The sequence below is a fragment of the Xyrauchen texanus genome, chromosome 8 (genome assembly GCF_025860055.1).
Source record: "Xyrauchen texanus isolate HMW12.3.18 chromosome 8, RBS_HiC_50CHRs, whole genome shotgun sequence".
In the NCBI taxonomy this organism is placed as follows: domain Eukaryota; kingdom Metazoa; phylum Chordata; class Actinopteri; order Cypriniformes; family Catostomidae; genus Xyrauchen; species Xyrauchen texanus.
In genome coordinates this window covers 39,764,523-39,783,020 of record NC_068283.1, presented here as the reverse complement: position 1 = coordinate 39,783,020, position 18,498 = coordinate 39,764,523, and the positions used below count along the sequence as shown (strand labels likewise).

At 38.6% G+C, this 18,498-nt stretch overlaps 1 protein-coding gene across 1 annotated transcript in view; it reads left to right on the top strand.

Moving 5' to 3' along the window:
* LOC127647801 (cAMP-dependent protein kinase type I-beta regulatory subunit-like) overlaps positions 1-18,498 on the top strand; it is a 68,533-nt gene that overhangs the window by 43,888 nt on the left and 6,147 nt on the right. Inside the window, exons 7-9 of the mRNA XM_052132270.1 lie at positions 563-721; positions 4,364-4,424; positions 9,658-9,779. Of these exons, the coding sequence (XP_051988230.1) occupies positions 563-721; positions 4,364-4,424; positions 9,658-9,779 (342 nt within the window). The remainder of the gene's footprint in view (positions 1-562; positions 722-4,363; positions 4,425-9,657; positions 9,780-18,498) is intronic.

Below are 18,498 nucleotides of genomic sequence, written 5' to 3'. Positions count from 1 at the left end.
ATTTATATTTATACCACATTATGGTAGTTTTTGTTTTACAGAATTAAGTTAAGGCTGACTTAGATTATATAAATGATAATAACTCTTTAATTACTATTATTTCTGTAGTACAGTTATGACAATTAGGTGGAAGATTTGCTTAATGTGCATTAAAATAATGACACAATGCATTAACATTAACGGTCTTAAAAAATAGGTTTTAAAATAAACAGTAAATGCAATATATATGATTTTATCATCATTATTATATATATCCAGACATTTCTTCTTGAGATTCACCAAAATCATTTCTCTACTTCTGAAGCAACAGCAAGGCCACATGAGCAGGGACAAATTATTTAAACCAATAATGTCAAAGCCTAACATGTTTTACCCCTTTCCACAATTCAATAAAACCCTATATTATTTATAGCTTCACTTGTAAATATGTCATATTATGGCAGCTAAATGCATTGCGAAAGTAATTTCATGTTGTCTTTAATAAAACATAAAATTGATGCATTAAAATGTATTTAAGAAACAACAGCATTATGTTATGGTAATTTTCTCTCTCTCTCCTCAGGTGTATGTTAACAGTGAATGGGTGACCAGTATTGGAGAGGGTGGCAGTTTTGGAGAGTTGGCTCTGATATACGGTACTCCACGAGCTGCTACAGTTAAAGCCAAGACTGACCTAAAACTGTGGGGCATAGACAGAGACAGCTACCGGCGCATCCTCATGGTATAAACACTCTCACACTCACATTACATAGCCTAAACTGACCACCAACGATGCATATATACATTTTGTTGTAAACTATGCAGTAAATATTAATAGTCGACTCATTGGCTCAACTCATTTGAATGTTTGACTTGTATATTAGCCCTGTAGGCACTGCGCTTTTAGTTGTATTGGTAACAATTATTTACAATCAATATACACATCATTTCACGATGTCATAAAAAGTAAAAGGCAAATAAAGTGTTATATGTAGCTTAATTTGTTATTATGATTAATATGGGGTGAGACATTCTTCAAAGCCTTGAAATTAAATGGATATTTCACCCAAAAATGACAATTCTGACATTATTTTCTTACCCTCTTGTCATTATGACTTTCTTTCTTCCCTGGAACATCAAAGGACATCCTCTTTTCAAATAGGAACAAAAAGGCGTCATAAAAGTCTTGTAAAGCCAAATGATATGTGTGCAACAGACCAAAAGTAATTTTTCGATGAAAATCCTCTCCCTTTTTGCTCTAAAATCTTATTCGTATTCAAATACGACACCAAAACGTGTCGCGTCAGGTTTGACGTGCCAAATTACGGTTTCTTGCACAAAACGGCCATTTGTCTTCAGAAGACTTGAAATAAAGCTTGCCAGTTTTATGGACTACTTTTTGATACTTATATTGTGCTTTTTCTGTCATTTTCGGAGCTTTGTAGAGTCCGTCCCCATTCATTTTTATTTGAAAGAGCAACATATTCAAAGAAATTGACTGTCAGGCTGTCTCTTCATTTATCTTTCTTTTTTGGTGTTGTCTTCTCTTTCTTATGCAAACACGCATATTTAATACAAACTTACTCTGAAACGTGCACACATGCACACACACACACACACACACACACACACACACAGCTCTGCGAGAAGTGAGACAGACTGTCACAGTTCAGCTATGCTGAGTTGCTCCTAATTAAAACAATAAATGATTTGCTTGTATGTGTGACTGAAGTCAATTTAAGATGTCAGTTATTCATAAAATGTGTTATATTCCATGTCTAAAGCAGTGTCTGGAGCCTATTTAGTCTGCATCTTTATCCACACATATCTCCTATAAGAGTTTCAGAAGATATCTCAACAATGTCTGAAACTGTGGTCAAATGTGCCAAGATATAGTGATGCATTCAATACATTTCTCACCAAATTATGCTATCCAGGGGTGCATTTGCCATACAATGCTGTAACTCACGGCTTAACCACCATAGTGCGATGCATCATTGGAGAAATCAACTAGCTAATCACAACTGTTTCCCGCAACCCTAGTAACTATGTTGCACATCCATCGTTCAAACTATGTTGGTTCAACAACAGAGATGTCGTTAATGGCGTCGCGCAGGGGGTGGAGTAATAACTTCAATGAATATTAAATAATAAAAGCTCACATACACCAGAAAGCCATTTAATCCGAGAAAGCTGCTGAAGACAGGAACGCGGCATTCACTCTGTAGTGCGACAGATAGCCCACATACATAGATAGATGGGGTTTTCTCTACATCAGACTTCGGGGAACCACCGACACACTTGAGCACACATGCTCAGTCTTCAGAAACATGTAAATGGCACTTACACGTAAACATAAGCACATAAAGCCATGTTCTCTGACAAAAACCATGTGTGATATATCGCTTTTTCTTAACCGCCTTTTAATCCATAAAATGGCTGCACTCGCCTTTACGTGACGTTTCAGAACGCCGCTTTCTTCAAAAATCCCGAACACATAATTTTCTTAAATGCATGTAAATGTGGTCAATGTCTATATATATATATAGAATGAAACATCTAGTCTTCATGTCATCATCGGTCCGTGACCTTCAGCTCTCTCTGGATCGCTTGGCAGTTGCGTGTGTAGCGGCTGGGATGAGGATTAGCACCTCTAAATCTGAGGCCATGGTTCTCAGCAGGAAACCGATGGAGTGCGCACTCCGGGTAGGGAAGGAGGTATTTCCCCAAGTGAAGGAGTTCAAGTACCTCGGGGTCTAGTTCACGAGTGAGGGGACAATGGAGTCGGAGGTTGGCCGGAGACTCGGGGCAGCGGGGGCGGTATTGCACTCACTCTATCGCACCATTGTCACGAAAAGAGAGCTGACCCGGAAGGCAAAGCTCTCGATCTACCAGTCAGTTTTCGTTCCTACCCTCACCTATGGTCATGAAGGCTGGGTCATGACCAAAAGAACTAGGTCGCGAGTATAAGCGGCTGAAATGGGCTTCCTCAGAAGGGTGGCGGGCTTCTCCCTTAGAGATAGGGTGAGGAGCTCAGTCATCCGTGAGGAGCTCGGAGTAGAGCCGCTGCTCCTTTGCGTCGAAAGGCGTCAGTTGAGGTGGTTTGGGCATCTGGTAAGGATGCCCCCTGGCCGCCTCCCTAGGGAGGTGTTTCAGGCACGTCCAGCTGGGAGGAGGCCTCGTGGAAGACCCAGGACTAGGTGGAGAGATTACATCTTCACACTGGCCTGGGAACGCCTCAGTGTCCCCTAGTCAGAGCTGGTTAATGTGGCTCGGGATAGGGAAGTTTGGGGCCCCCTGCTGGAGCTGCTGCCCCCGCGACCCGACTTCGGATAAGCGGTTGAAGATGGATGGATGGATGGAGAATGAAAGATATAGACGCCTTAGTGATGTTAAATGTTGTGAACACAGCAAACTAACAAGGAACTATGCGTCTTCCCACAGGTAAAGAGCTGTAGTTCCAACCACACAATTGTGCGATACTGTTAACAAATGTTCGTATGAACTATGATTCCGGGAAACACCAACTCATTGAACTATGTTGGTAACAATGGCGACATAGTTGGCTAACGATGCTTTTGGAGAACGCACCCCCTACGTTTCCAACTAAAAACTTTTTATGCGTTTTGTCTGACGTTTTGGGGCCTGAAAACGCAAACTTTTGAAAACTGGTTTCAAAGTGCAAGTTTTTGAAAACGATGCCGTTATCGTCTCTGTGTAAACATACAAAAACGCGAATTTGTGAAAATGATGACGTCATGCGCGCACGTATCACGTGTTCAGTCTATAGGCATGAACTTCAAGAACTTCGTCCTTCAGGGCGAACAGACCAATATGAGGTCATCAGTTGGAGTCCTTAAAAAGCTGGGGTTCTTTATAGTCCAGGGTCACTTGTAGTAATAAAGCAACCTCATCGTCCGTCCAGACAAAATTGCTCGACACTTTCCTACAGTAAGAATATAGAGTTGAAAACATTAATGCAGTTAACATAGCTCAGAAAATGTGGTCTTAAAAGAATTTGGTGAGAAATATTCACATTGAAATCTGTTACTTTAGCTTGCAAACAATTTAAGAGATTCTGAAACTCTAAAGGAGACCCATGTGAGATCACTAGGGTATTTTGTTTAATTTGTTTGTCAGAGAGAGACAGAGCTGAAAAAGACAAGACTAGGAACAGAGAAGGAAGCCAAAACTTTCCTTTAATCTGAATGTTTTTACTGTTTCTTGAGCTCCATGTTTGAGGAAAGTCCCCTGGCTTTGTTCTCTGGCTCTGATACTTATTCTTGTACCATGAAGTCTGATTAGAGGGCAGAAGTTTCTGCTACAGTACCTGAAGCATGTCCTCCACATGTCTTTTAACTGTTGCATCAATGTTTTGTTTCAGGGAAGTACGCTGAGGAAAAGGAAGATGTATGAAGAGTTTCTCAGTAAGGTGTCTATACTTGGTAAGTGATAAAGTACATAACTAGATGACTTTCTTCACCATGCTGAGCTGCATTAGATGCACCCATGTACTGATGAAAATGTTTGTTGATTAAAGTTTTTTATTTATATATTTTACTATTAAGAACACGGGATGAAACAGACTCATCATTACGATAATTAAACGGTTTTAGTTCAAACATAGTGTTGATAAGAACAAGATGAAAGAAAAAACATCGCAAGATATTAACAAAGCACGAACACGGTTTATTTATTTAATTTAAAGAAAGACAAATCTTGATGTAATTCATTTTTGGGGGTTTTCTCCAATTGAGCTGCGATAGCTGCTGTACACGTAATATTACAACGTACATCTGCACAGAGAATTAAGTGAACGAACAGGTGAACTTGAACTAAATTACACACTAGTCAGAATGCGCAACTTGAGATGCGAATATGCCGGTTTCTTGCACATTAGGCAATATCCAAAACTCTCTAAACGTGAGGAATTTTCAACAGAGTAACTTCTAAAAAGTAGTTGAGGAGCTCAGGTTTTCAGAACAGTGTTCTCATGTTTAGTCTTACATATTAAACATACTAATCTTTAATATGTTTGATGCATGTTTAAATAAATGTAGTTTGGCCAGTAACAGTTTGATATGTTTTTGTCATTATTGTCAACTACAATATGCTGTAGTTTTTTTGCAGACTTAGGGTACGTTACACAACAACAATGTACTAAAAATGGAAACGTTTTTCCTTTTCATTTTTGAAAAGTTTCACGTACAGACGACAACGTTGTCAAAACTATCCCCGTTCACACGGATCCGCGAAAACGACTAAAAAAAGCTTTATTATGCATTTCAGGCCAGTAGATGGCGCTTCCCACCTGCGCACATAAGCGTTCTTCCACAGAGCGGTGAGTACAAACAATGAAGATGGCGAAAGCGTCGAGCAATTTTGTCTGGACGGACGATGAGGTTGCTTTATTGCTACAAGTGACCCTGGACTATAAAGAACGCCACCTTTTTAAGGACTCCAACTGATGATCTCATGTTGGTCTGTTCGCCCTGAAGGACGAAGTTCTTGAAGTTCTTGCATAAAACTGAGCACATATTACGTGTGCACATGACGTCATCATTTGAACAAATTTGTGTTTTGGTATGTTTACACAGAGATGATAACCCGTTTTCGAAATTTATGCTCTCAGGCCTCAAAACGGCGTTGTCGTGTAAACGAACAGCCAAAACTCATAAAAAGTTTTCCGTTTTGAGTTGTAAATGTTTTCGTGTAAACGGCCCCTGAAATGAAATGCCATTTTAGCCAGAGTAAAATTCACTAAATTTAATGAATAGGACATGATGCAATATTGACAATTAAAAGGACATTTTCTTCAAAAGACAAAAATCACTGGCATGCGTATGCTCTGCCTCATTCATTCTTGAGAAAATTGTCGCATTCATGCAAGCATCTCATTCATGAGACATGAGCAGAACGAATTTCTGGGCAAATAGTTTCGTAAAACCATTCTTAAGTAAACGCTTGCATCATTCGAGCACTTCATTCATGAAGCAAGTGCACAATGTTGAAAAACAACCTACGCTGCTGCCTTAAGAACCCAGAATCCATTAAACTGATCTGAGGAATATATAATGTACCATCAAGAACTTCTGGAATCTTCCCAAGAACTGAAGATCTCTGTGCAGGGAACAATTATTTTCATAAGAAGAGAATCAAACCATATAACCTAAGACGCTTATTTTAAAGAGTTATTATTTTAAACGTATTATTTTAACGAGTTTAGCTCTTGATTGACAGACACTGCTGCTGCACACAACGCCGATACCACCCTGACTTGCATTCCAGCAGTTTTGTTTGGTGAGAGAGACAAAGAGGGTAGAGGGAAGTACATTAGGATGGTCAGTTCGGCAGTGACCCCTCGTCCTTCAGCAACCTGAGGTCACTCGTCGCTCTAAATGGGGTTATTAAATGCCTGAACAAACACTCCTCCTATCGGTTTCATCTGTTTTTCTTTCACTCTGTGTTCTCCGTTTCACAGCCCTGTCACTGCCTGTCTTCAAACACCCACCTCTCTCGCTCATCAAACCTTATGTCTTTGCTCATCTCCTTGCCTTTGAGGGGGGCATGTTTTTGTTTGTTTTAGATTTTTACGATTGTGTTGAAATTGGTTAGAATTTCTTCACAATGTTTTCTGGGGTTTTCACACTTTAAGAGCTTTAATGGCTTGCATGTGCAGAAACTTTCACAATAACAATCCCAATGTTTTGTTACGTTGGGTTTGCAGGTAGGAATTTTTAGGTACCTAACAATTCGATTCACATTCCACTTCTCAAAATAGGTTAAAAAAACCTGTTTCTTTGGATTACATTGGTTTACATTATATTGTGTTGCGTTGCATTGTTACGTTATGTTGTGTGGTGTTATGTTCTGTTGTGTTACATTGCAAAAAGTAGCTTTTTGCAAAATTGCAAATTAAAATCAAAATTGCATACAGTGAAATAATTTTTTCACATATCCCAGCTAAGCTGGGATCAGAGTGCAGGGTCAGCCATGATACAGCACCCCTGGACCAGATAGGGTCAAGGGCCTTGCTCAAGGGCCCAACAGTGGCATCTTGGAGGTGTTTGGGGCTTGAACCCCCGACCTTCTGATCAGTAACTCAGAGCCTTTACCACTGAGCCACCTAAATTGTTTACACAGTGTATGCACACCTCAGTATATACCGCTGCACATGCACCTTACATGTCATTTTATACAGTGTTGCACACCACATGGTACTTATCTGTTATGTTAGCTCACTGGGTAAAGATGCCGGCTACCACCCCTGGAGTTCGCTAGTTCGAATCCCAGGTTCTGCTGAGTGACTCCAGCTGGGATTAGCAACCAAATTGGCCCTGTTGCTAGGGAGGGTAGAGTCACATGGGGTAACCCTCCTCGTGGTTGCTATAATGTGGTTTGCTCTCGGTGGGGTGCATGGTGAGTTGTGCGTGGATGCCGCGGTGGATGGCGTAAAGCCTCCACACGCGTTGTGTCTCCGTGGTAACGCGCTCAACAAGCCATGTGATAAGATGCACGGGTTGACTTTCTCAGACACGGAGGCAGCTAAGATTTGTCCTCCACCACCTGGATTGAGGCGAGTCACTACGCCACCACAAGGACTTAGAGCACATTGGGAATTGGGCATTCCAAATTGGGAGAAAAAAGGAATTAAAAACATTTAAATTGATTAAAATCGCAATTATGTTTTTTAATTGGCACAAAATGTTTCAGAAAGTATTTTGCTGTATCAGTTAATTGAATTACATTTACATTTACGCATTTGGCAGACGCTTTTATCCAAAGCGACTTACAGAGCCCTTATTACAGGGACAATCCCCCCGGAGCAACCTGGAGTTAAGTGCCTTGCTCAAGGACACAATGGTGGTGGCTGTGGGGCTCGAACCAGCGACCTTCTGATTACCAATTATGTGCTTTAGACCACTACACCACCATTGTTACTTTACATTTTGTTGTTATATTAAGCTGTGTTACTTTACGTTGTGTACAATTACATTGTGTTAATTTACGTTGTGTTACGTTATGTTGTTAAGTTACATTACGTTAGATTATGTTGTGTTACCATTCATTGTGTTACCTCCCACTGCATTACGTTGCTTTACATAACGTTGGGCTATGTTGCATAAGGATATGTTGTGTTACTTTACGTTGTGATACGTTTTGTAATGTTTTGTTGTGTTACGTTGTATTACGTTGTGTTATGTTGTTACATTATGTTGCATTGCGTGATATTACATTGTTTGAAGTTACACTGTGTGATTGTACACTGTGACGTAACACTGCGATGTTTGTGTTTTTTAATTTGTCGTGTTACGTTCGTCATATTATGTTCGATGATTTATGCTACACGGTGTTACGCTTCACAGTGTTACGCTTCACGGTGTTACGCTACATGGTGTTATGCTGCATGGTGTTACGTTACGCGGTGTTACGTTATGCGGTGTTACGCTACACGTTGTTACGCTACTTGGTGTTACGCTACTTGGTGTTACGCTACATGGTGTTACGCTACTTGGTGTTACGCTACATGGTGTTACGCTACATGGTGTTACGCTACACGGTGTTACACTACTTGGTGTTACGCTACTTGGTGTTACGCTACTTGGTGTTACGCTACATGGTGTTACGCTACATGGGGTTACGCTATATGGGGTTACGTTACATGGGCTTATGTTACATTGTGTTATGTTGAGTTTCGTTCCATTATGCCTCAATGTTATTTTACTTTGCATTGTGTTACAGTATCTCAAAAGAGGACAGTGTTAACATAGACACAACCATACACACTTTTTACAAGGTGAAATGTGCAATGTTGATTTTCTCACGATGCCGGCTTATGTTACATCTGAAGCAGGTGGATGTCAGCCCAGGGGTGAGGATGTCTTCACCAGGCTGATAACGTGACCATTAGTCTGGGGCATGCAGACAGCCTGGCCCCAATGCACACACACACACACACACACACAAACACACCTAAGCCATGCATGCACACACACACACACACACACTGTCTCCTTCCAACTGTTCAGATGCTAGCATTATAATGTTATCTGGTAGAGTGTTAATCAGCTGCTGTTTTTCTCTGTCCTGCATTCTAATGTGATGGGAAGATGGTAAATGAAGACAGACAGAACAAACAGTGAAGGTGAATCCCCACAGAGGCGTTCATTATTATTTACAGCTGGGCGGTGCTTTCATGTTCATGTGCGTTTCGCCTGTGTGATGATGCTGAAAGTTGAGGAATTCTGAGTTTCTGGGATGTGGCGGGTCTTGAATGAGGGCTTTGGCGGTTTCTCTGGCCTTAAGAGACACTAGCAATGAGGTTAGAGGCCATGGCTTTTATAGCCCCATTGTTAGCGCATCTGCCTCCCATGCTGGGGATTGCCGGTTCGAATCCCGCTCTGAGCGGGTCGCACCAGCAACACGAATACCATAACATTTCGAGAAAAAAAGCATAGCATCACTGTATTGATTTTCCCATCACCCCTACTTAGTAGCAAGTAAACAGGATGTCCTCAAGCTCAATTGTACATTCTGTTTTGTCAAAGTTCATGTTCTTCTCTAGCTGTCCAATGTCCACTGAGACCGAAAGATAAGAGCTTCATTAATAAGAATCTTCTTGTTGATACATCTTTAAGTATCTTATTCCTCTTAATGTCCATCACACGTGTCTTGCAGAATCTCTTGATAAGTGGGAGAGGTTGACCGTGGCTGATGCCCTGGAGCCTGTGCAGTTTGAAGATGGAGAGAAGATCGTAGTGCAAGGAGAACCAGGAGATGACTTCTTCATTATAACAGAGGTACGTATAGCAAACAATTATCTCAGGGTTTGTTCACTGCATCTATTGAAGAACAACCTACAATAACTGGTTTCTGATGACCTGTTCTTGCTCTTGGGGGTTTGAGTCTGACACTTGCTAAGTGTGCCCACACATACCAGAGTTTACGTTACATCAGAGAACAGTAGGAATCCATTGATATCATTTGGAATGACGCATCACGATGGAGCGACGCTCCGTCATGCAACCAAAAGTTGAGAACATTCTAGCTTTTGCCGAAAAGCATTCTGACATTGACCAATGAGAATTTCAGACAGATATGTCTAGTTTTACTTGTGGAAACCCAATGTGCTGTATTACCTATTGATTTCAGACTTACCTGGCTCTTTCCAAACTCTCAAAAGGGATTTTGGGCATTCCGATGTATCAGGCGCCCGGTCAGAACTCTCTCTAGTGTGTAAGCACTGCTTTCGACATATCCCATTGTTAAAAGTTAAAACATTTCGCTGACATTCTCACTCAGCTGTCAACACAGCAGAAAACATTTAGGAGTTTGAGACCCCTTGCAGAGCTGATTCAGCATTCTTCTCATTCTCTGCCAGATCTTTGAACAATATTTTGATTAAGTCCACATTTATTAAGTTGATATAAAGTCAGGGGGGTCCTTTTCCCATCTGAGTCTGTTCTTTTGTGTTCTTTCTCATATTTTCACAGTCTCTCTTTTGTTTTATTGCTTTTCCATGGATGTTGTTGTACTAATATCCAAAGGTTGTTGAGTGATTCAGTGCTCTTAACCTTCATTTGGCTGCCACTTGGTCCCAGCCTGTGCTCACATGATCTACCTGTCTATATTGATATTGTCTAGACAAGCATCACTGTTACTATTGCTCATATATAGAGTTAGGGATTTTTCATTGGTGAACAATGGAAGGAGATGTGTGCTGGTGTTGAATATGTGTAGGAAATCTGCTGCTGTGTGTGTGTGTGTGTGTGTGTGTGTAAAGAAGAAACACTTGCAAATCTGATGTCTGAAGGAAAAGTGTCATAGGGCAACTATTCTACTTTATTATGACATTTCATCTGTTCTATTTGTTCAGTTCTGCTTGATTTATTGTCTAATCTATAGTTCTATTCAGTCTTTTCAGTTCTATTCTTTTCTCTTGGATTACTTTAGTTCTAATCTTGCATGTTCATTTTTATTCTATTCAAATTGTTATGTTCTATTCTATTGTAACTATTTGTTTAGTCTTTGTGGCAGGGCGGAGGGCAGGGCAGGGTCGTGATCCTACACAACCGGTCCCGTATTAGGCTAATCAAGGCTCCAAGAGGGATAAAGGTCGACTGCAGAGGATCGTGCGGGAGAGAGAGATCGTTTACGGACATGTCCGTCGTGTGTGTTTGTCTTTTGTTTGAGTTTAAAATTAAACTATTATTTGTATCGTCAAGCCGGTTCTCGCCTCCTCCTTTCCATTGATCCCTTTACACTGGTGCCGAAACCCGGGAAGGAGCAGGGATACACCGTAGTAGAGGTCTCGTCACTACCGTCCACCCCAACGGAGCAGCCGTGGCCATCTGCCGGGGGACGAGGAGCCCAGCCGCCTGGAAGAGGACGATGGCCGCCGACCGCGAGGGGAGAAGAGGCTCCTAGCCGACCGCCTGGAGCAGTCAGGGCCGCTGCCAGCAGGGTTTCAGACCGCGAGCGGGGAGGGGCTCGCTGCCAGGGGCGGGAGGGACCCCTTCTGTTCCCCGAGATCGCTGCGGGTCGTTCCGTCCTCCAGGGGCTAGAGGACATGTCCGTATTGATCTCTCTCTCTCCGCCCGATCCTCTGCAGTCGACCTTTATCCCTCTCGGAGTCTTGATTAGCCTAATACGGGACCGGGTGTGAAGGATCACGACCCTGACCCGCCCTCCGCCCTGCCACAGTCTTGTTATATTCTATTCTATTATATACCATCAGTTAATCTCCCTTCTATTCTATTCTATTCTATTCTATTATTTGTTAATCTTCATTCTATTCATAATTTTTAGGATTATTTCTATTATTTTTTCTTTTCTTTTCATTTTTCAACTATTTGTCTGTATTCGATTCTGTTCTATTATATTCTGTTGTATACAAATAGTTCAACTCCATTCTAATCATGTTATTCTATTGTATTCTATTCTATACAAATAGTTCAGCTCCATTCTATTCATATTATTGAGTAATATTCTGTTCTTTTCTGTTGTGTTCCATTAGTTCTGCTACATTCTAATAATGTTATTCTATTCTATTCTATTGTAAACCATTATTTCAGCTCCATTCTATTAATATTTTTAGTTCTACTCTATTATGTTCATTTCTTTTCTATTCTATTATACGTTGTATGCTAGTAGTTTAGCTCCACTCTATTCATATCATTCAGTTCTGTTATTCCATTTTATTCTATTCTTTTCTATTCTATTTAATGTATGCCATTTGCTCAGCTCCATTTAGTTAATTTCACTCTATTCATTCTGTTCATCTTCTAGAAGAGACTCTGTTCTGTTGTATTTGTTGAGATCAATTCTCTTCGCTTTTGTTCCTTTCTATTCTATCCTTTTGTTCTGTTTTCAATTCTCTTCCTTCCATCCCATTTTGCATTTCTGTCCTCTTCTGTTCATTTGGATCAAGAAAGGGCAGAGACAGAGTTAAAAAGAATTGAAGAGGACTTTTGCATGAGACATCGGTCTGTCTCTCTTCATCTGCCTCTGCCTGACTCCCAGAGCGGAGTGGCCAACGGTTCAGTGCTGGAATGTAAGCTACAGACTTTCACACAGGGTCAGACCCAGACTCTAGATCCGGTCGAGGGAACCAGAGAAGGTTTACACACACAGTGACACACAGAGGCTTGAGAATAAACACTGCCTGCTCCTGGGGAGCTGTGTGTTAATGTTAAGTCACATCTCTTAGTTGTTAGTTGTTTGTCTAAACAGATACTGTCCTTGTAGCTCTCTATTTCTTCCTCTTTGTATGGCTTGGGCCTTTTTATATGGTTTCACACACACACACAAGTCTAAATACACATAAAACATGACCAATAGAAGGCATATATTGACATAGTCATACATGTTTGCATTCATGTACCCTGTTATATAAACATTCCTATAAACCATTCACCTATATCAAGCATTGTGGTGGTGAGTTTTGCTCTGTTTGTATGCTGTGTAATCTGTCAGTATTTAGGTCTAATGCCAATACATTTACCAACGCAGTTTCAGTCACTTACAAAAACTTCTACACATTCTGGCAATTTACACCAATCTTACAAGAGAAATAAAGAAAAACACTTATTACTCTCTGTATCTGTACTCTCACAGGTTAACATATTCCAGCCCTGCTCCATTTGGCACACATTTGTTGCTTGTTAGGTTGCGTCAGAGCAACGTGTTTTTGCGTGTCACACAATAACTGATTTCACAATGGATAACTTTCCATCATCTTAATTTGTGCCATGGTTAATATGATGATTTGTGATATGGCATGATACCATGACAGCTGCTATCAGAGTCTCTTAAACCTCTATAATGTGTGAGAATGGAGGAGCAATTAGACATCTCTGCTGTGTCATACATCTGCTGGAACTTAACAAATGTTTGTGATTCCTCCCCTCATTCTGTTCTATTGTACTCTATTTGTCCAGTTCTGCCATGTTCTGTTTGTTGAAAATTATTCTATTCTTTGTATTTGTTCAGCTCTGTTCTGTTCTATTCTGTTCTTTCACTTCTATTCTGTTCTGTACTATTTGTTCAGTTCTATTGTATTTGTCTAATTTTATGTTCATATGTTTTGTTCTACTTGTTCAATTTTACTCTGTCCTTAATATTTGTTCTGTTCTATTATTTCTATTCTATGCTGTTCTATTCTATTTGTTCACTTCTATTCTCTTCTTTACTATTTGTTGAGTTCTATTTATTCTTGTCTATTTTTCTGTTCAATTCTATTTGTTCAGTTCTATTATGTTCTGTTTTATTCTATTCTAATATGTTCTGTTCTATTCGTTCACTTCTATTCTGTTCTGTACTATTTGTTCAGTTCTTTTTTATTCTTGTCTATGTTTCTGTTCTATTCTATTTGTTCATTTCTATTATATTCTATTTGTTCTATTGTATACTATTCTAATATGTTCTGTTCTACTCGTTCACTTCTATTCTGTTCTGTACTATTTGTTCAGTTCTTTTTTATTCTTGTCTATGTTTTGTTCTATTCTATTTGTTCATTTCTATTATATTCTATTTGTTCTATTGTATTCTATTCTAATATGTTCTGTTCTATTCGTTCACTTCTATTCTGTTCTGTACTATTTGTTCAGTTCTATTTTATTCTTGTCTGTTTCTGTTCTATTCTATTTGTTCATTTCTATTATATTCTATTTGTTCTATTGTATTCTATTCTAATATGTTCTGTTCTATTCGTTCACTTCTATTCTGTTCTGTACTATTTGTTCAGTTCTATTCTATTTGTCTAATTTTATGTTCATATGTTTTGTTCTACTTGTTCAATTTTACTCTGTCCTTAATATTTGTTCAGTTCTATTGTTTCTATTCTATGCTGTTCTATTCCATTTGTTCACTTCTATTCTCTTCTTTACTATTTGTTGAGTTCTATTTATTCTTGTCTATTTTTCTGTTCAATTCTATTTGTTCAGTTCTATTATGTTCTGTTTTATTCTATTCTAATATGTTCTGTTCTATTCGTTCACTTCTATTCTGTTCTGTACTATTTGTTCAGTTATTTTTTATTCTTGTCTATGTTTCTGTTCTATTCTATTTGTTCATTTCTATTATATTCTATTTGTTCTATTGTATTCTATTCTAATATGTTCTGTTCTGTTCGTTCACTTCTATTCTGTTCTGTACTATTTGTTCAGTTCTATTCATCTAATTTTATATTCAATATATTTGTTCTACTTGTTCAGTTTTACTCTATCCTTAATATTTGTTCAGTTCTGTTCTATTATTTCAATTCTATGCTGCTCTATTCTATTTGTTCACTTCTATTCTGTTCTTTAGTATTTGTTGAGTTCTATTTGTTCAGTTCTATTATGTTCTTTTTTATTCTATTCTAATATGTTCAGTTCTGTTCTATTCGTTCACTTCTATTCTGTTCTGTACTATTTGTTCAGTTCTATTTTATTCTTGTCTATGTTTCTGTTCTATTCTATTTGTTAATTTCTATTATGTTCTAATTGTTCTATTTTATTCTATTCTAATATATTCTGTTCTATTCTTTCACTTCTATTCTGTTCTGTACTATTTGTACAGTTCTATTTTATTCTTGTCTGTTTTTCTGTTCTATTCTATTTTTCAGTTCTTTTTTATTCTTGTCTGTTTCTGTTCAATTCTATTTGTTCAGTTCTATTATGTTCTATTTGTTCCATTTTATTCTAGTGTAAATATATGTTCAGTTCTTTTCATTCTATTTCGTCCTATTCGTTCACTTCTATTCTGTTCTGTACTATTTGTTCTATTCATTCTATTGCATTCTATTCTATTACATTTTTTCAGTTCTATTATATTCTTGTCTATTTCACTTTTCTGTACTGTTCTATTTGTTATGATCTATAGTTTTCTTGTCTATTTTTAACTTTTATAATTTATTCCATCCTATACTATTTGTTCACCTCTATTCTTTTCTATACTCTTTGTTCAGTTCTATTCTATTCTTTTCTATAGTTCTGCCTGTTCCATTCCATTCTGTTTTATTGTACTTGTTCAATTCTATTATGTTCTGTTCTATACTATTCTATTTTTTTGAGTTCTATTATGTTCTGTTCTATTGTATTTGTTCAGTTCTGTTCAATCATTGTTTTATTCTAATCTCTTCTGTTCGATTCTCTGATTTGTTAGTTATGTTCTATCTTAATATGTTCATTTCTTTTACAGTCTTTTCTGTTTTATTATAAAAACAAAATCAGTTCTGATCTTTTCTATTTAATTTTTATGTGTGTTTTATTGTGCTTTTTTATCCTGTTCATCTCTCCCCAATTGAATTTCTGTCCTAGTCTGGGTCAAGACAGAGTAAATAGATAAAGAATGAACTTTCATGTGTGAAAGTCCATCAGAGATCTTTACACCAAACATCCACTGAACTTGGTGAATTCTTTGCATTGGAGTGTTTGTGTTTTCTCTCCCCCCCAGGCACGAATCATATTTACTGATTGTGTTAAACAGGTTTTCCCACTGAGGCTGAAACAATTTGTTGCCCATTGTGAGAATTTTTATTTGATACTAATGTAAAAACAACAGCCTCAGGGCATCCCCCATGATGTTATACCCCTGGTGATCACGTCTCCAGCCAAGATCCTGCACATACCAGAATGCTGATCCACCAGAGTCACACCAGAACATTAAAAGCTTAAAACTGAGCTGAAGAACTTCTTTTCAAGAAAAAAGAAACAAATGTGAAATCTGTCATTATGTACCACATAATTATAGGCAGTCATTGCACATTCAAATCGGTACAAGATGAAAGCCAGCCCTGGCATATTAAAAATGCAATGTTCTTACTTGTTTCCACATTTTCTCACAGGGTTAGGTCTTTTCCACATTAAGTTCTTTATTAAAAGGACTGTGCTGCTGTTTTGAGAACTTTCCAGATTGACTGTGTGGAGTTACGAGCCAGTTTAAGGCCTTTAACAGAGAAATAAAGACACTATATACTATAGAATAAAGAAACCTGTGATAAAGTGTGCTAACAATCTTTACATTGACTTGAACTAGTAAACAACCATCCAAAACACCTTACCAACCACATACCAACATGTAGAAATGCCTTGGCACCCACACTGAATACCCTAGTTGGCTAATCAATCATTTGTAATGTATGAGATAGAAAATTGTATGTATGGTGTGAGAGAGAAATAACATGAGAAGAAATTAAAAGTCCTAGTGACGCCAACCCATGAAAAGGTACAAAAATATGCATGCCTAAACATACACATCAATGCAAAAAAAGGGAGGAGAAATGGATGGGAGGACACATTAGTATTTATGCATCAAGGTTAATTAGATAGCATGGTACACAACCAGATCAATCAGTGAACTCTAGCCTAAAAGAGACTTTGAGGAGGAGTCCAATCCTCCCATTGGCCATTGACAGACTTTAGTGAACATGAGTAAACAGCAATCCAACCAGCTCAGTTCACCAAAACCATCTGCCTCTCAGGTGCCCAATTCAGCTTGATGCCCTCTGGCAATATTGTTGGCTTGTATGCATGAGTTACCTTAACTAGATGCTTGACTGAACAGGAATGTTTTTATTGTTGACTTAATATTGGCAGCATGTGGCAATAAGGCAATTCCACAGCTGTGGAGATCTGAAAACTAATGCTCTTCCATCAGCAGATGTTCTTACAGTGCTCAGAAGTGATAAGAATGTGTTTAAAGGGAGGCTCAGAAGGCCGCAGGGTATCAGGAGTTATTTAAGGTAGTCAGGTGTTCAAACAGCTTGTATTACAGAGCTGTCTATGTGGCATTGTAGTCTATATCAGATTTTTAAAGTTCCAGATGAAAACATGAGTGGTGCTTGCTCATGCAAAAGCCACTTTTACAATATTAGGGCGCTTTGGATGGTTTCTAATGTTTTCTAAGTGGTTTTTGGCGGCTGTGGCTCAGTTGGTAGAGCGGGTCGGCCACTTATCGCAGGGTTGGTGGTTCGATTCCCAGGCCACATGACTCCACATGCCGAAGTGTCCTTGGGCAAGACACTGAACCACAAGTTCAATTGCTCAATAATTATTAAGCAAGGGTTTACAGGTTGCCAGAATCGCAAATGTTCCTGCCCTAATGAGAACTCCTACTACAGGTTTCTGAATTATAATTAATAAATAAAATACTAAAGAGTTTTAATCTTGTTCTAAAAACTCAAATATATATATAAAAAATCCTTATCATGCACATTAAGAATTAAGACTTTTTTGACTTGAATGACTTCAGAAGACATGAAGATGTTTCTGGTAAGGGAACATAGTGAGCAACGATGGCTCCCTGGTATTTAGGGAGCCAAAGTGTCAGTGAACTGTAACAATTTTGCGATTGGGAGAGCCCTAGAAATGGACCAGGATGCACACTTGGTGATATTTGTCTGATTTACAAAGTAAGCAGTTCTACGTAAAAGTCTCTGCCCACTTTTTTTAGCTGTCTTGGTTCTGGAAATATTTTTTCCCATTTATCTTTTTCATAGGGATTTCCTAAAATCCATCATAAAAAATTCTAAGACATGTACCCATCCAACCAGCTTTACAAACTTCGATATGATGCACAAAAGTACTTGAAAATCAGACAAAAAGACAAAGGTTGTGTACTTAATATCTTCAGTGTGGGAATTAACTACAATCCCATGAAGCATTGCAAATGGCATAAAAAACTATTGATTTGAAGTTTTTGATTATTCGCATCAGTCACAGTGCATAGGCGGTCGCTGCCAGGCTCTTTTGTCATGGTTTGTTCCTTGGTGCTCATGATATATCTGTCTTAAAGGTTTATAAGTAATCATTGGTAATCAATTTACCTGTGGAGAAAATGAATGAGAGATGTTCTTCTGGAACCAGACATTTGCACTCTGTTACTGATAGGCACGTCAAAAGCCTTAAAATCAGCTGTAATGCCAAAATCTTTGATAGGTCTCAGGGTTTCAGTGGTCTTTGTTATACATAGTTGTTTCTCATCAGTGTAGCAGTTGAAGTTAACATTGTGTTTACAACAGTACAAGTAAAAACCCTA